The sequence below is a fragment of the Ambystoma mexicanum genome, chromosome 5q (assembly GCF_040938575.1).
Source record: "Ambystoma mexicanum isolate Mex_15411 chromosome 5q, UKY_AmexF1_1, whole genome shotgun sequence".
Taxonomy (NCBI): domain Eukaryota; kingdom Metazoa; phylum Chordata; class Amphibia; order Caudata; family Ambystomatidae; genus Ambystoma; species Ambystoma mexicanum.
Genome location: NC_090933.1, coordinates 684930508 through 684949591, shown reverse-complemented (window position 1 = coordinate 684949591; position 19084 = coordinate 684930508). Strand labels below are relative to the sequence as shown.

The 19084-nt window shown below is 45.5% G+C and overlaps 1 protein-coding gene across 2 annotated transcripts in view; it reads left to right on the top strand.

The window, feature by feature from the left end:
* COPS5 (COP9 signalosome subunit 5) overlaps positions 1-19084 on the top strand; it is a 404773-nt gene that overhangs the window by 324303 nt on the left and 61386 nt on the right. For both annotated transcript variants that reach the window (XM_069621144.1, XM_069621143.1), the window contains one exon: positions 9281-9429. In XM_069621144.1, the coding sequence (XP_069477245.1) occupies positions 9281-9429 (149 nt within the window). The remainder of the gene's footprint in view (positions 1-9280; positions 9430-19084) is intronic.

The following is a 19084-nucleotide window of genomic DNA, read 5'->3' as shown; positions in this document are numbered from 1 at the left end:
GGCAAAATACCTCTTAGGTACCTTGCCTTAGAGGTGCCTTAGAATTAGTTCCTCTAATTCTCAATTCTGTGTTAATTCCTTCTACCCCAGAGACCCCCAGCTCTTTTGCTGGACTTTAGGACTTTTAATTTTTATCCTGGAGAGGGTGACCTTTTTCCCGCTCTCATGAATTATTTAATTTGAACCCTGTGTTTCTTTCGGTTTTGTAGTCTGATAAACTCCATATTCTTCATCTTTTTACATTGTGACACACCTCAGGGCAGTGTCGCAGAGAAATCCTTTGGATTTCTACTAAGGTTTAGATACCTTCTCTTGGATAAACTACTGTATCCAAGAGTAGTAAAGTGAAATTGACTTAGCTTTTCTCTTTGTAGACCCAGCACACACTATCTTGTCATACATAGAGTGCTGGAGGGGTTACTTGGTATCCCCTTTGTCTACCTTCTCATGTAACATTTTTATGTTAATCTTTCTACAATTAATGGCTGGTGACAGTGGTTTATTTTTTCCTACCATTGTGTGTTTTTACCGCAGGTTGAATCCTCAGCTGCAGTATTGTACCCATGGGTGCCCATTTTGTCAAAATGTCCCTGGTCTTCTTTTTTTCACCATTTCTTGTTGGTCCTTCTTGATATTTACTCTGCGCGTCAAACCAGGTTTGGTCCCTTTGTTCGTTTTTTCTTTGGCGGGCTTCAGTGCTGAAACCCGCCTCTGGCTCCAGTGTGTCTGGCAGGGCAGGAAGCAAGGGAGGTTCCTGAAACTCCATGTACTTAGTCTCCTTGGTTACAGGAGTGCACCCAAAGGTGATTGGCTGCCTGTCCTTTGAGGACAGCCACCCTGCTGTGTGAGTGACAGCTAGTCTGTGAATGAATGGAAGAGACTTGCAGAAAAGGCAAGGTCTTTTGCAAGGAAGGCAGTCAACCACTGGCCGAAGGAACCGAAGAAGAAACTGGAAGAGAAGCTTGCTACACCCTCCTGGACAGTTGGTTAGCCCGGTGAAGCCCTGCTGCAGTGCTGAAGCTCAGAATTTCTAATCGACTAGAGAAGCCCAGAAAGGACAACTTCTCCCCTTGGGTTGGTGGGACCAATCGGCCTTAAGACGAACTCGACTGGAACCCCTCTCTCTGTTGGCTGTACTTCATTGCTGCTGCAGGAATCGAGTGCCAGGAGACCGGAACACCAGAATAGTGTGCATCACCTTTAAGCCGGGCCCAAGCTCCAGGAAGATCCTCTGGACTCCCTTGAAGCAGGACTAACCAAGCCCAACCCACCTCCGCAGAGTGCTGGACCCCAGAAGCAAGGACAGTCCACAAGGTGTCCAGGAACCGCGGTGGTGCTATTTGCGTGTAGCTGAAACCGCGAATTGCTGCTGATCTGAATTGCGCCCATTGCTGCCACCGCCCTTCGAACCATCCTGCAGGAGTCCGCAGGCATGCTCCCTCTTGTCCGCATGACTGAGTCCCAGGAACAGGATCTGCAGGACTACAACAGGAACGGAAGTTAGCTGGAATCTTTTCTTCAGACTCAAGGTACTGTAACTAGCGGTACTTGCCTCTTGTTGTGTGTAGCTTGCTTGCTTTCACTGGAGACTTGCATTTGCTGCCCTTTGCAGAGTTGCTTGCAGCTTTGCCCTCCACAATCCTCCCAGCTTGTGGCCCAACAGTGATTTTCTTTTTACAACAAAACTCTCTTTAAACATTGTGCAAGACTGTTTCCCTATCTTCAAAAAGTGCCTCAGCTCCCCTAGACTTTGCTCAATTGACATTGGCTGTCCTGGCTCACTGCAGACTCTTCTTACCCTCTGACTTTGTATTTAACTGTCCCTCCAAAAAGTCATACATACCTTACTTGTATAGCTGGGAAATGGTTAACCTACATTGCATTGGGGGAGTCTAAACTGCTTACCTGTTTGAGAAACGTGTTGAGCATTGTTGTCTTCCCTAACCTTTTGCTTTTTGCCATAACTTCAGTATTCTAATTTAAGTGTGAAAAGTGATATATTAATGTCCAGTGTCCTAACTATTGAAGTCACCCCTGGGTGTTGGAAGTCGCTGTGTGCCGTCCCAAAAGGGTATTTACTTACTTCCTTGAACTGAAGGAGGGTATTTTTGAAATGTATTAAAGTGTTGAATATTTCTCCCTTCTAAAAAAGGCTCATTTTAAAACTGATTGTTAAATGAATAAATACATATTTTATCAAGAAACCTTGAGTATGAGTGTTATTTGAATACCTGTCACTGTGAATCTGTTCCAACACTACAGCTCACTTTGACCCCTCTTGAGAAAATCCTGGCTGCTCAGTCACTCTACCAACTTGTGTAGTACAGACTTATACCGAAGGTTGGGTTACCAATTGCCAAGGGGACTGGTGTATTCTCCCACAGGTTTACTACATACAATCTTGCCTAACACCCTGCAACCAAACCATGAATGGTTCTGTGCAATGCCTCTTCTAGGCCTTGCATCTCCACTGCCACCATGGAGATTTACTGCATCGACAGGGTGTTTTGTGAAATTTGGCATGAAGCCCAGTGTCTATTTGGTGGAGGGCTGTTCATGTTACCCCCTCTTCCCTTGTGCTCTTATGTTGGTGAGCCCCTGGTTCACTGCTGAATTTCCTCGTACCTTTCTCCGATTTTTCTTTTTTTTTTTTTCCCCCCTGCACCTCACACCCCCATCTTTCCCTTCACTCCAACCTCTGGAGGGCATGTTCTCCCCGCACCCCGCTAGTGTACATCCCATCCCCAGTGGCTTATCGCATGCCCCTGTCTGCCATGAATGAGCTTATCGGGTCGTTCACCATTGCCGTCAGTTTTTCCATCAAGTATATATCCCTTAATTTCTTCAGCCATTCGCCTCCATTAGGTAGTGACCTGCACTTCCATTTCTGGGCTAGGGTGGACCCTAGCGGCCCTGAACATAGCTTCCCACATTCTCGGGAATCTAAGTTTTGGAATCCCTCAGGGGTGTGGGGGGGGCAGCAGCATCTGGAGGGGGTCCAAGGAAAGGACCTCTTCTATAACCTGACATCTAGCCCTGGAGCTCTTGCCAGTACGATTGAACCCACGGGCAGTGCCACCACATGTGTGCTCGAGAACCTATTGCACCACATCCCCTGTGACATAGTGGGGAAGACCCCGGAAACATTTGCGATATTCTCATGGGGTCCCTAGGCTGCCCTTGTAGGATCTTGAAGTTGTGTTCCATGGCTGCTGTGAAGAGATTCCCATGTAATGTAATCTTCTCCCAGGCCTCCTCTGAGTTCTTCTCTCCCACCAGGTCGTCCCAAAACCTTTTAAAGGTTTGCCTGTCTTTATTATGTGTTCTGATAAATACCTTATACAGTCTTGACACTATCCCCCTTCTCGATTCAGACATGTCCAGTGTTCTTTCAAATGATGTAAGTGGGCGTTTCAATTTGTTGCGCCAGCACTGATTGGTGAGGATACCTTTCAGTCGTAGATATTCGAATATGGAGATTTTATTCCCCCCTCAAGCACTTCTGTTACCGCTCCATTATCCAAGAAGGCCTCCTCTCTGAAGAACTGTCCCACCCTCTCTAGACCCCTCTCAGACCATGCCTGCGAGTTGCGGAATCCCTTGCCCCCAATCCGATAACTGGGCTGCACACTACGTCATTGGTGAGGGCCAGGTGAATAAGCTCTTGGTGTTCTTCCCTTCCCTCCACAGAGCCCATAGTACCCCCAGACATGGGTCGTTCTTCAGCCTATTTAGTATTTTCCTATATGGCAGCCAAAGTAAATCCCTCACTTTGAGTGAGTGTCCATATCTTCTACGTAGATCCAATATGTCCCCAGGTCGTCCCTCATATGCTCCAGGAGCACTCGTAGTTGGGCTGCTTTATAATAAAGAGCAAAGTCTGGGAGGCCGAAGTCTCCCTCTTCCTTGGGATGAGTGAGGAGTGATCGTTTAATCCTCTGGGCCTTATTTTGCCAAACCTCTGCACTCTACTTTGAAGTTCCCCAAAATAAGCTTCCGGGATTTTCATAGATAGGGCCGTAAATGGGTATAAGAGACGTGGGAGTATTTTCATTTTCAACACTGTTATTCGCCCATACCACAAGAGTATTTGAGTCCCCCAACGGTTTTGGTCAATTTTAATGGCCGTAAGGAGAGGTTCATAGTTGACCGTTGCGAGTGTTGCCAGATTCCTGGGTATCTGGATCCCCAGATACATATTCCCAGATTGTTCAACTCTTATTCCCAACATACGGTTTCTTTTATGAAAGCACTGGTTAGTGGCCTGGATCAGCATTACTGATTTTTGATTTGTTGATTCGAATTTGCAGGCCCGAGAAGGCCCCAAAAGTGTCAATGAGTGAGCATCGAAGGGAGCGAGGCGGGGGTGTCCACCAAATTCCCCAGTATGTCATCGGCAAACAAGGAAAGTTTGTGCTCAACTTCTCCTTTGGATCCCCTTTATTGCCTGATGTTTTCTTATGGCTATCGCCAGGGGTTCCATTGTAAGTGCGTGTAGTATGGGGGTCAGGGGACACCCCTGTCTTGTGCCTCTTGTCAGTTGGCAAGGGGGCAGACCATTCCCCATTGACCTGAACGTGTGTGCGCGCGGCGACCTATATAGTGCACCCACCCATTTCCCGGATGTTCTCCCCTATTCCCATCTTCTCCAGGAGGATAGCCATATACTTCCACTCCACCCTGTCAAAAGCCTTCTCTGAGTCTAATGAAAGGAGGCATGCATCTAGGTTGACCTCCTGGGCGTAATGCATCAGGTTTAGTGTCTTCCTAATGTCGGAGCCTTGCTGCCCTCTAATGAAGCCGACCTGGTCCCCGTGGACCAGGGACGGCATAACTCCCTCGAGGCTCTTCCCCAACACCTTTGCCAGGATTTTTTTACATCTGTATTCAGTAGGGAGATGGGCCGGCAAGATGAGCGTTGTCGGATCCTTACCCTCTTTCGGGAGCACCAATATAATGGCCCCCATCATTGACTCAGGCAGTGTTCCCCATCCCCACCCCTCTCCAATACAGCATCAAAGATTCTTGTAGGGTACAGGGCCAGGATAGACCGGTAGAGCTTAAAGAATTTAATTGAGAACCCATCTACGCTTGGTGTTGTGACCCCTTTCATTGATTTGATTGCTTGGGTGACTTCTTCCTCAGATATTGGAGCGTCCAAGTCAAGAGTGGTTTCCTGGGTAGGCCTGGGATGGGTAGTTGTGCCAAGAATTCTATTTGCGATTCGTCAAATTCTGACTTGTATAATAGTTCGTAGTATCGTCTGAAAGCTGCCCCATGCTAGTGGTTTTGTAGTGTGTGGGTCCCCCTATTCCCCTCCCATCGGTTCTTATGGCCCTAACCATTTTTCTTTTCTGAGCTTCCCTCAACTTCCAGGCCAGAATTCTATCAGCTTTGTCGCCTTTCTCATAATAATTTTAGTTTGAGAAGGAGCAATTGCCTCTCGGTTTTGTTCAGCTTGAGTTATTTCAACTGTGCTTTGTGGGCCACCAGTGATCTAGTCTGGACCCGGGAGATGGAGCTGCCCAGGACCTGTCCGGTTTGGAGATCTGCGATCTTCCCCCTAAGGAGGACTTCCTGTCACTGCCTCTCCTTTTTTTAATTTTTGTAAAACGTTTTTTTTTTTTTTTAAAATGTAAACATTTTTGGGGGGATCCCATCCAAATGAAAACTCCACGGATGGTGACCTTGAATGTGTCCCATAGGGTGTGATGATATCTGCGAGCACTGCGTGGGCAGTTTCCTTATCTTTTAGGAGGGAATCATTACACTGCACCTCCCTGGCCATGGGCGTCCCCAGGTGTCTCCCACCACTATGCGCACTAAGTCGTGGTGCGACCAGGGTACTAGGTTTACACAGGATTCCTCAATGTGACTGAACAAGAAACTGTCTACCAGGATGTGATCAATCCTTGAGAAGGATTCATGGACTCGTGAGTAGAATGTGAAGGGGTCAGAGTCTACCAATCCCAAATCGCCATTAATTTTATGGAAGTTCTCACATGTGGCCACGTCTAGCTGGGAGTGTTCCCGAGGGCCCATTCTCTTCCTATCTCTGCTGGGATCCGGTAACATTTAAAAGTCTCGCCCTACAATGAGGTGGCCCTCTGTAAAGAGTTGCAGCTTATCCCCAACTTTTCCCAAAAGGTTATTTAGTACCCATCGACACTTGGAGTGGTCTACTCCCCGATGTCTCCTTTAACAAATAGGTAGCGACCTTCCAGGTCCCCCAGTGTCTCTTTTGCCTCGAACCCCAGGGCCCTTGTCATGACGATGGCCACTCCTCTCTTATTGGATATATACGAGGCTGGGTGCCCCCCTGCCCCTCACTCCCTGCCCCTCCCGAGTGCTGGTTCTTTCCCCCTCACCCAGTGCGTTTTTTGGAGAAAGAGCAAGTTGAGTTTGGATCTGTATAATTCACGGGACAGGAGTGATCTCTTCATCGGAGAGTTACCTCCTCTAGCATTTAGAGAGCCCATCACCAGGGTTTGGTAGCGTGTTAGCCATTCGTGTTTGGGAAGCCAGATCCTTTTAGGTGTCCTATGTGTTCCACCCTCCACCCTTGGTCTGGCCACTACTGCTTGCGAGCCTGAATGTGCTTTGCCAATAGCACTGAACCACCAGAATTGTAAACCCCAAGTCCCCAAAACCACTCAACTGAACCCTACCTTACTTTTCCCGGGTCCCTCCTCTCCCCTTTGCAGCCCATGACCTCCCCTTTGCCCCCTCATAACGTCCCTGCCCCACCTTTCCCAACTCTCCTATTGGTTTCCCCCAGCGTCCAGTCAGGTCGTCAGCCCGTTTCTGGTCCCTGACTAAACCACCATGGTGCTCGGTCACCCTGGGATAATTCTTGAAGATATTCTGTTCATTGAGTCCCCCCCCCTTAACTCCCTCCATGATCTCCTTGGAAAGCCCTTAACTGCTCCATACCCCTCGCTCAGGATCCTACCCCCACATGTGGTAGGATCCCTCCCCCCCCTGTCCACTCCTCCTCCCACCTCCATGGGTCCCCACCAGGATATTATACAAGGTTGCAGTATTCTCCCCCCTCTACCCTTTCTGTGGTTTTCCTTGGGGTTTATCTCCTCTGATCTAGACATAAATGCAGTTGCCGCCGGGTGGCTGGGAGTGTTCAATTTTTTAATTTCCTCGAGCCGTGGACCCGTCACCTGTCTCTCACAGATCCCCTCGGCTCTTTTCGGTGGCCTCCCCGGAGGGTTGTATCTGGCAATTCGGTCTTTCAATGTATTCACAAATCGCTCCCTTGATATCTTCTTTGGAGCTCAGTTTGGATTGCTGGCCCTTGTATTCAACGGTCAAAGAGACTGGGTAGCCCCACCGGCATCGTATCCCCTTGTCTCTCAACCAGAGTGTCAGCGGAGCACACATCCGCGTGCTGGCCGGGGTAAATGAGGAGAGGTCTTGGAAGATTGAGATTATTGCTTTATTGTATGTGATGGTGGAGGACGTAATGGCTTTCTCTAGTATCTTTACCTTTCTCGCATAGTAGTGAAAGTGTACCAGGATGGAACATGGTCCTCCAGCTCTACCACTGGCCCTGTGCGCTCTGTCAATGGTGGGTTCATTTGCTGCTCCATCACCAAACAATTGGTGGACTACTCCTTTGACGGCTCGGCAAATGTCTCTCCATCTCTCCCTCCACTTCTGGCAGGCCAAAAATCCTGAGGTTGTTCCTCCGCTCTGTGTTCAGTCGTCCATTTTGAGGGTCTTTTCCTCATCCTTTCTCTCCAGGGCCATCAGTCTGGTGTCAATCTGTGCTTCAAGAATATCCACTGAGGATTGGTAGGCCTCCAAATCTTGGATTGAATCTTCCATTCTATCCACTTTTTGATCTATCTTGTCCACTCGTTGGTCCATTTTTTTCGAGTCTGTCGGCCTGCATGTCCCGAATTTCTTGCATTAGGGCTGCAATGTCCCCACTCGACACCCCTCTCCCACCTGTAGGGGGGCCGCTGCTTAATGGATATTTGGCTGCCTCAGCCCCATGTCTGATGCACACTTGGATTGGTGGGCTAACCTGAAGCCCTGCAGATTCTCACTGGGTGTCCCCGCAGGGCCCCCTCCTTGCTTTTGTGTCATCCCTTAGCAAGATGAGGGGAGGCTGGTGGCACAACTGGGAATGGATCTTTACATTGAGTTCTCCTACTCTTGCTTTGAGACTCTTTGAGTTGTGTATCCACCGTGTGGGAGGGGTGGGGGTGATCCGAGTGTCTTCTTCGGCTTGGCATGGGGGGGAAGGTCGCGGTTTCCCCCGCGCGGCCCTCTGATGTTGTCCGCTGTGCTGCTTGCAGGGCCACCTTCCTGGGGTCTCCTTGAGCCGCGCTGGTGGGCCTCTGACTGAGGGGCTATGCTAGGGTTTCAGTGTGCCTGGGGAAAGGCCCAACAGCACGTCAATGGGCCTCGACGGATAGGGTGCGGGGGAGGTAGGAGTTGCCACTCACTGCTTTTTTTTTTCTGCCGCTGCAGTGATGTGCCATTCCGTCCCGTGGCTTGGTGACTGCTCAGCAGGACTGGCTTTTCCAGCTCCGGTGACGTCTTTGATATCTCCAGATAGCCTTGGAGTTTCAGCCTCAAACTTCAACCGATTGAGCTCGGGGTGTTGGGGCACCCAATGGGGTCCTCTGGATGTCATGGGGGGGCTCAGATCCCTTATAGTCCCGACAGTGCCGGAACGACGCAGAGAAGTCTGCTCATCCCTGCGCCCCCTGGTGGCCGAACCACAATTTTTAATAAAAATGAACAAAAATCCCTAACTAATTAGATCAAAATAATTTGGTCATTTCTCATTGGGTATTTTATTATTTGATCATTTCTGCAAAGACCAATCCCATTGGTTGAAAGAATAGGGGTGAATCTATGCAGGGGGGAGGGGGGAGAGGCGTTTTCTAAAGCTGGGGGAAAGAAGAGTAGTGTCTGCCTGTGCAGGTAGTAAGAACAAAGGTTTGTGCTGCTGAAAGAGAAACGCAAGTGATTGTGAGATCCATTGTCAGGATAGGTGGTGTCAACTTGTGGGAAGCTGAGTTAGACATAGATGCTGATGTGGCAGCCACACAGGTTTCGGGGAGCTGTATAGCCTGTAGTTACGCATGTTGAACAGGACCCCCATATATAGTTTGGATTTGCACTACAGAAAATGGTCCGGTAAGCGCCTCTGCAGCCATGACATTATGTTGAAGAGGAATGACCATACCACGTTGTCAAAGAAATAAATTGCGCCATTTTATACACATTTATTTTTTTAATCTCGTCTCTACAGAATGCAGATTACACTACAGGACAGGTCTTTGATTTGTCTGAAAAACTTGAACAGTCTGAAGCGCAGCTTGGCCGTGGAAGTTTTATGTTGGGGTTGGAGACCCATGACCGTAAATCTGAAGACAAATTAGCCAAAGCAACGAGAGATAGGTAAGGGATGCATTTCGTTTTTCGTTGAGCTCAAAGCTCTAAAAATGTGTATGCCAATCTAGATGTATTTGTGCCTTGTAAAATTGCAATCTTAAGGGGTTCTTAGTTTAAGCACAAGGTAGCTTGAGGAAAATCTGTCTAATGAATTGGTCTTTATCTGATAAACTACACTGTACCTAGCTATTGCTTGCTTCCTTATTTCTGATTGCAATGTATATACTTGATATTACTAGGATTTGCTGAGGTTTCAAAACTGTGTCCTTCATGCTCAATAAATCACGCCTTCCGCACAATCCTTATTGGCAAAACAAATTGGATCTGTTGCCTATGCCTTGACCTTTCAGCTGTACTTCCACCTACCCCCCACCAAGGCGCGAAATGCTCAATTACTCACTTGCTAGAAATATGCTTCCATACGCCCATTCATCAGCTTCTCCTGGCCTGCTAAGCTGATCTTAAAAGCATTCTGACCAAGTTACAATGCGACATTGAAAGCCACTCACTCTTGGATCACCTTTTTTCAAGACACTGAATCAGCCCTACTCACTGTCTGGGATGAATTCTTAGAGAACCCAGACTGCATGTCCCCTACTTACCCTGCTTCACTTAGACACTGTTAACAGTGCCATGCCATTTTGCTACAATGGTTGCAATCAAATGCTGGTGTAATTGACCAGACACCCAAATGGTTGTTTTCCTTAGTCTCTGACAAAGTTTAAGAGTGCGCATGGGAAATCTCCTGTGTTCTCAGCCACAGCAGTCCACTTTAGGGTGTCCCATGGCTTTCCCTGCACGTCCTCCAACTCATATACATCAAGCTTTCATGGATCTCACCAGAGACTAGTCTTCTCTTACACTCCTCTTTCCATCGTCTGACTATTTTCAGTAAAATGTCCTTGTTTGGCACCATCACAAAAGGTGTAAAAGCTGTTGAACCATGGATGTGATCTCTGAAACATGACTGAATCAAATCCAAGATCCCGGTGTGAGGTCCAATACCCTGCCTCAAGAGTTGACTTTATAGGCTGGCCATGCAGTCTTATTTAGGACTAAAGTACTAATTCCATCAAAAGTGTGAAACGGTTGCATACTGTGGAATGCAGACATAATGCTCCAGTCGGGTCAGCCATAATAATAGCCCGGAAGTACGGTGAAGTACGCGGTTTGCTGCATTTGACTTTCATCTCTGAAGCTTCGGCGCAGTGTCTGGAGTACTCGAGCACTCGGCTTTCAATCTGCTCATATGACCGGAGGAAGTCTTTAGAGGCTGCACTGGGACTGCCTGGACTAATGTTCATCTCATTGGCCTGTTGGATAAGGGAACGCCTCTGACCTGCCCCCTCCTTTGTGTTTATATTCCGAGTGCGTAGCGCACCCAGAAGTACGGTGAAGTACGCTGTTTGCTGTTTGCTGTTTGTGGCTTGGAGCGGTGGGCGGTCTAGTTACATAGGTCAACTTTAAGCTAACAGTAAAACTGTATTTGAATTAAATCGCTGATGGTGCTTTTGCTAGTGAGCTACTGCGTGCTTGAGGAGTTTTGTGGTGTGTAGCTCCTCTAGAGTGTTTTCCCTGTGTCTAGCTACTGGGAACGTGCAATTCCAGAAGTAGAATGAAAAGAAAGACGCTAAACACTATTCGTGACTGCGTTATGCCCATGAATTCTATAAAAACTAGGAGAATGAGTATTGCTCAAGCAGTTGTACTACCACTGCCTGATTCATCTGATTCTGACGATGACTTAGTGGTGTGTGCACAAAATACATCAAAGAATCTTATTGAGGACGTCGGAGGGAATGAGCAATCGGACTCTTCGCTATCCTTATTTAATGAGGATAGAAGACAGCCCGTGTTGCCCTGCGGATTTGGGAAGCACAAAAAAGAAATCGAGAAAGGTGGCTTGAGTTTCATAAAAGAAATAGATGCTGACAACCAACAGCTATATAACGAAGTAAAAGCGCAGACGTGGTATTTAAAAGAAATCTTAAAGGCGTTAGTTTATCAGCCAGGGTCTCGGGCCAAGCCACTATCTGAAGTGCTGGTTCTGTGTAAGGCTCAAGATGGCATGGAAGGGAAGCTGGCCTCGATATCGAACCAAAAAATAAAACAAACCATGACAAATTATAGGGTAAAAAAACCCATTACAAGTGAAAAACCCGTTGAGGTTGGAGACAGCTATAATGCCATTGGGATTGGGTGTTCACCTGCAAACAAAAATGAGACAGTTGTTAACACGACATCAGAACTTGATTTGCAGAATTTAGGGAGTTCTGAGCCTGTAATACAGACTTCTAACTTGGATACTACTACAATCAAGGTTGCAGAGATATTTAATGTAAAAATATCAACAGAAAAAAATAAGGAAGAAGCAAGTTCAGGCACAGAATGCCCTGAATGTTTCATCAGGAAAGTTTCTGAGGGAGCCTAGTCTACATACTATAGAAAGTGAGCCCATTGAGGTTGAAGATGTAACCTTAGTTAGGGAATCTCCGAAAAACAAGCATCTAAACAATCAACTTGATCAGGCTCTCGTGAGCGATGATAAAGTGAGTACTACCGATGCTGTTATGCCAGCGGAGTACAGTGACGCTGAGTCAAAGCTCTTTGAAGCCTTAAAGAAAAAAGTTGCTGACAGAATCGATGTCAATGTAAAAAATCTGGAAATGGGGATGTTAGATATATTTGACCTTAAGAATCTGGATGCCCCCCTGCGGATAAAAATCCCTGCAAGGGTGGAGCCTGGATCATCCAGTGGCTCCCTGTCGAGAGAAAGGTCCTGTCCCTCCGATAGCTCACACGTTGCTTATAGGCCCGAATCAAGTAAGGGAAGGTGTCCCTATCTGTAATAAAGGCGTTAGTAATAGCAATATGGTCAGTATGTTAAAAGTTTCTCAGGGGACTGATAAGACCAACAAAGTGATGCCCCTTGAAGATGAAAGGATCAGAGATGTTATAGTTACTGATTTGAATAGCACCGAAACAGTGTGATTCAAAAATCGTACACGTTCCATCAGATAGCCTTGTAACAGAGGACTGTGTACGAAGGATGATAAAAGATCTTCTCAATAATAAAATCACCGATAATGAATACGGTTCAAATAGAGCATCACCAGTCAGGTCAGTTCTGGTTAATAAAAGTGAGACAAATGCAGGACAAAGTCGAAGAGATGAGTTGGTACCCCCAATCAGGGAACTCAAATAGGAGTGTTAACGAAAAGTTTATGCCAAACCCTCTATATAACGAATCCTTGAGGGATTCCAAGTGTATACTGCGCAAACCTCATCATCCCGAGAGTCCAAGTCTCATACTGCACTATGTATTTGAAGATAGATACTCCCCAACCCTGAATAGACCTTATACACTGAATTTGTTTGGTGATATTCCAGAATTGTCATTAATAGCCTCTGCTGATATACAGCTAGTGGATTATATTCATCCACAAAGGTTTGATTTTGGGCGACTGGTGATTCAGTCACCTTTGGTACCTGCTTTGATCTTGAAGGAAGCCGGTTCATTGCAAAAGAGGGGCTTTGCCGTATACATCTGCTGACTATCTGAAAAATAGTGAGACGATTTCACAAAATGTTGCTCCAGGTGCCAATAATGTTGAGTGCTTGTCAGCTTCAGGATGCCATACTTCTCTCTGAGATGAAAGAATGGCGTACGTTGGCGACTTCCCTCAAAGACTCCATAGAGCAACTTAAAAACTTGGGTAAGCCCCTTTAGTGCAGGGGGCTATTTTAGCTTGATTTTGTGGAATTCTAGGGGGCACACCCATTTGGCCCAGGATAAAAAATAATGTAGGGAACTTGAAAACTTTGACTTTGTTTTAGTACAGGAATCCTGGGCCTGTGGACAGCTGTTTTGGGATGGTTATGTGGTGCTATGCCTTCCTGGGACTTGGGACGTCCTCTAGATCCACAACGGTGGCCTGGCTTTGGCCTTTCGTAATTCTAATGCAATTGAAAAACTAGCCAAAAAACATCTGTACACCTCATGTCAAATTGCTACCTTTTTTTTTTTTACACAAAAAGGTAGAGTGGGTTTAATGGTCATCAATGTTTATTGGAATAATGCGATATATGATGACCAAAAACTGATGAATCTGTTAGATGAATTAGATGTTCTGATGGATGAATGGTTGGCCTTCTCTGCTGGTGGGCATATAATAGCTGGGGATCTGAACGCTGACTGTAACTTATCTAACTCAGAGATTGAATGGTGTTTACTGGACAAGGGTGTCAATGGCTCAAAAAAGGGAAATAAATTGCATAGAGGTGCCCTCTGGCGTAATTTTATTTGTGCAAGGGGTATGGAGATGATGTTTAATGATAAATATACTTGGTCTGCTTGAGGTGGAGAGACCATAATAGACTACATATTTGTAAGCAATGGGCTGGTTACAGATTCTGAAGTGATGTGTGTCCAACCTATTGTCGCAAGTGATCATGCTATGTTATCAATTGATTTGGCTCTAGAGAAGAAGGTCCACAATGATAATGTAAATTGGGGACCTATAATTGTGAATACGAAGGGAACTAGGGTCAAATGGAATACTCTAAAGTTTATTAAATTTAACAACACGATGTGGCAGGACTATGAAAATAAATCATTAGAACAAAAAAAAGTATCATACTCGATTGCTGCCTTTGATGATTTGCTAGCTGACTGGTTGGTCCCTTTTCAGAATACCAGCAATATTGTAATGCAAAAAAAAGGACACATAAACATGGCTTTGATCTAGAAGTTAAAGAATATAGAGCTTGGTTGTACAAGCAATTACGTGCCGTAAAGAAACTTGATCTACCAACAGATGAGTATAAAAAAGCGGTGAAAATTTGTCGCCAGGCCTATAAAAATTGGAGTATTCAGCATTGCGCAAATCTTGAACAGAAGGATGCAGAAGCTATGCTTGGTGCTAGGAAGGTGACCAATTCTAGTAATTACTGGTCTCTTATCAATAGCACCAAAGCATCTCAAGAGCAGTTACTTACTAATCCGATTGGGGAATCTATATGGTGCAACTTCTTTGAGAACTTATATGCCTTGTCACCCAATGTCATGCCAGCAGTTGAATATAAAGAATGTAAATGGTGTCTTGACATCTCAGTGGTCAAAATAAGAGCAATGATCTAGAAGCTAAAACCCTCTGACACTCCGGGTCCCAATAACCTTACATGCGCTATACTGAAACAGAGTCCTGAGCTATGGGCCGGGATATTGCATCTAATCTTCAGCGATGTACTCTTGTCTCAAACGATGCCTGATTCCTGGAAAGTTTCCTATGTGATACTTATATTTAAAAAAGGAAACCGTCTATGTCCCAACAACTATAGACCTATATCAATAATTAATATAGAGGCTAAAATTTTTGCCTCAATTATTTTGGAAAACTTGTTGCTATGGATGGAGGAGAATGAAATTCTTGATGTGAGTTAATTCGGGTTTCGAAAAGGCATGGGGACCGATGCGGGTGGTCTTTTTGTATCTATTTTGCAAAGTCAAGCTAAGAAATCTAACTATGGACCTCTTTACGCGGCCTCTATGGACTTATCTGCAGCTTTTGATAAGGTTGATCGACCTATATTATGCAAAGGCTTGATACATTGAAAATTGACAGAGGGTTGCTGGCGATGATTATTCATCTGTATTCGAATACAAAGTTAAAGGTAAGGCTTAACAACTCAGGGCTGATGTCCAGAGAAATCAAGGCGATGAATGGCCTGAAGCAAGGTTGTGCCTTGGCGGCCACCTTATTTAACCTTTATGTATCCGGCGCAAATGCTAAAATTGCATCCGCAGGTTTATTAAGGCCAAAAATTGGTGCTTTTTCGGTCAATTGGGTTGCTTACGCCGATGATTTTTTACTGTTAGATCACACAAAGATAGGCCTACAAAGAATAATCGTGGTATTTGCAGATTTTAAATATAAATCCCGCAAAAACAGTTATCATTAATTTGGGTCAAAATAACAAAGCAAACAGAAATCCTACATGGGTGGTTGCGGGGTCTAAGATGAGGCTCCAGAAGGCTTTGAAATATCTAGGGTATTCCTTTGCGAGTAATATGACATTACATTTTTCCAAAAAATGCTTGCAATCGAAAGCAAAAGTGGCGAGCAATCAGTTGAAGGCAATTGAAAGAAAATTTGGGAAATTCACCATGTCCGGTTGCAGAGACTTTTACCTCCTTAAGGTCATTCCAAGGTTAACTTACGGTTTAGAATTTAGCCCAGTAAAAATTACTTCATACCTGAAAAGGCTAGAAGCTATTATGTGGAAAAAAGTACTGTATTTCATACCGAAATGTATTCCTGTAGAAATGATAAGGTATGAATTGGGACTAGCTTCGCTTGAAAGTATAGTGGAATGTAAAAGAGTCATGTTGTACAGAAAATGCATGCTGGCAGGCTCCAACTCATTATATAATATCTTAAGGGAAGGTGTTAATGAGAGATTTATGATTGATTTGCAATTTGATGTAGAAAAAATCTTGGTAAAGATTGGAGCTTCAAAGCGCTGTCTATTTGAGAAACCAGCTAAAATTAAAGTATTGATAAAGGCTTTTGACTAGGTCACAAACAATGCTGTGATCATGAATTCGAAACTATACAACCAAGTCGTTTCTGTGTGGAAATGGTTTCCTATACTTGAATTTTAACTGACAAAATATCCGTCGAGGAAACATCGTAACAACATAATGCGATTCAGGTTCAATGTGCTTAACACTAATGAAATTAGCTATATAAGAAAATTAAACATTGTGAATAAGAATTTATGCAGGTTCTGTGAACAGCATGAAGTGCTGGAAACACTGGTACATCTGTTATTGGTTTGTCCTATGCTTGTGAGCGAAAGGTGTGCTTACTTTCCGGAATTCGTATTTAATACTGCAAACGTTTCTAGGGAGCGCTTATGGTTCGAAATGATGCATGGTACTAACATTGCCCTGAAGTGTAAAGTGGTTGACTTTTTTAACGATTGTCTGTAAAATGCACTAAATTAGGCCTAATCTGACTATGTTAGTGCAGTTTTTGCTTCGAATTTTATGTTAGTATTGTTTTACTGGAATTGTGCCAGGTCAGAATTAGAAATGCTAATGTGTTTTATTTTACTCTGTTTTAAGATTTTATTGATGTTCTGTTTTGTAAAGGTTTAAATAAACCAAATACAATAAATAAAAAAATTAAAAAAAATATCCTTCCATCAACTTTAATTTTGAGATTATTCTTTTCAGTTCCAAAGACAGTTACTTTGTAGTCATTTTTGTACTCAACACCCGGCTGGACTATGATAATCCCTTCTATGTGGGTCTTTCAGACTATCCGATATCAATTAGTCCAGCGGGTAGAAAAGGCTTAGACAGCATTGAGTAGGCTGTTGGTCATGTGACCAGGCCCTGCCACTCAGTTGCTCTGCCTCCCACCAGTTTTCACAGCTACCAAGCCTCTAATTAAGGACCGTAGGCTAGCTCCAGGCAGAACGCATTGAGTGGGCCGCTGGTCACGTGACCTGGCCCTGCCACTCAGTTGCTCCACCCCCTACTAATTTAATTAGTCCTCATAGCGGGCGTCCTCAACAAAGGATGTGCAAAGACGAGGACCTCACCTGTTTGGGCCTGACCCCCTGTCCTGCATTTCACCTGCAAACTAATCTCTACTACTGCTACTCTCCAAAAGATTTCACCATGTGTCTCCTCCTTCCACAGCCCATCCCCACTCTCACTAGGGTACGAATGGCCAAGTGCCCTGGTCAGGCAAGCTACTCCAGTGAGCCTCATCAATATTGCTCTTGCCCCCATCCAACACCCACAGACCACATGCACTCGCCCTCTCATGTTGATCAATGCTCGCTCAGCAGTTGCTCACGCTGCAGAGATCACTGACATCTCGTACAACAACTTTGATGCCCTATTCATTACTGAATCATGGTTTAGCTCATCCTCCCCACGTGTTTTTGCCGTCCTCTTACCCCATAGAGGCAGAGTGCCAATCGTCCAAATTGGCCATTGCTCCATTATCCCCTCTTCCAGTACAAGCTCATTTGAATCACTTGCCAGACAGTTCCCTGCATCGCACAAGGAATCCATCACCTTCCACCTCATCTACAGTCCACCTCAAAGGAGTGACTTTTATTGCAGACCTCTCCAATGTAGTTTCCTTAGCCCAAATGGCACATTCAGATAATGTCTGTCTCTGTGATTTTAACGTCCTCGAGTCACAGGCTGACAACCACACTTTAAGCACGCTTTACGCGCTGACCGCTTCCTTGGACCCTGAGCAAATTGGGCTCTCCCAGATGCACAACAAAGGCAACACCCTGGACATAGTCTTCACATCATCCCCCTGCATCACCTGTGCAGACCCTATCCCACTTGACTGGCCTCACCACGCTACTATCCCATTATCAGTTACCCACTTAACAACGGCTCACAAAGGTCAGGCCAAACGCCCCCTCACTCAACGTCGCTCATCCAAAACCTTTCCAGTAAATGAGCTAGAAGCAAACTTTACAGACTTCCCCCACCACAGGGAATGCCTTGGGCCTCCTGGAACTATTCAGCAACTCTGCTATGAAACTGGTGGACGCTCATGCCCCCTTAAAATCCAGCTGGGCTGGACCACACCATCCACCCCATGGTTCACCCCCGAAATAGCCTCCAACAAACACTCAGAACCCTAGAGAAACGGTGGCATAAAAACTATAACTCTGGAGACCTCACCAACCTCAAATCTCTGTGCGCCAACCATAGGATTCTGACTTCCGATGACAAAGCTGATTACTACTCAATCACTATTGCAGCAGCCTCTAATAGGAGCAAAGCCCTCTTTGAAGTAGTAAAGCATTGTAACAACCCCCCACCCCACCCTGAGGTACCGGCAACTCAGGAAAAATGAGACCGATCAACACATTTGTTTATTGAAAAAATTTACAAAATCTGAGAGACCATCGAATCAACCTGTCGCAGCATTAGCTTCTTTTGCACCTCAGCATGCATACTGCCCCCTGGACTGAATTCTCTCCTCTTTCCCCCGGATCTCCTAAAAATTGCTACACAACTACTACTTGCCAGAATCGAACTCCACCTCCTAAATGACTATCAGTCAGGGTTCCACCCAAAGTGTAGCATCGAGACAGCCAACATCCAGATGGTGGATGAGGCTCTCCAAATCATGGATAAGGGCGACTCATCCTCCTGGACCTCTTGGCTGCATTAGATACCATCAACCACTGCATTCCTCTCTCCTTCTTGCTGACAGGATGGGATTCTCTGGCCCTGTTGTGAATTGGTTTTACCTACTCCATCTTGACAGCCTGGTGTCTGCCCGAGCGTAACTCGTGTTCTAATGTACTCCCGGTCTCCTGCGAAGTCCCCAATGGCTCCATCCTCTCACTAATTCTTTTTATCCTTTTGCATGAAGCCTCTGCCCACTCTGCTCAAAGATCCCAATGTAGCCATCCACCAATACGCAAACCATACTCAGTTGTACATGAGAGTAGATACCATGTCTGCGATTACAAAGCCATCATCCAGTCCTGGATGTCGACTATCGCAAACTAAATCCATCCAAACCTGAATTCTTCATTGATCCCACTGCTAAAAAACAACTTGTCCAACAATGGCTGAATGATATGGATTCGATCCACAACTCTGAAT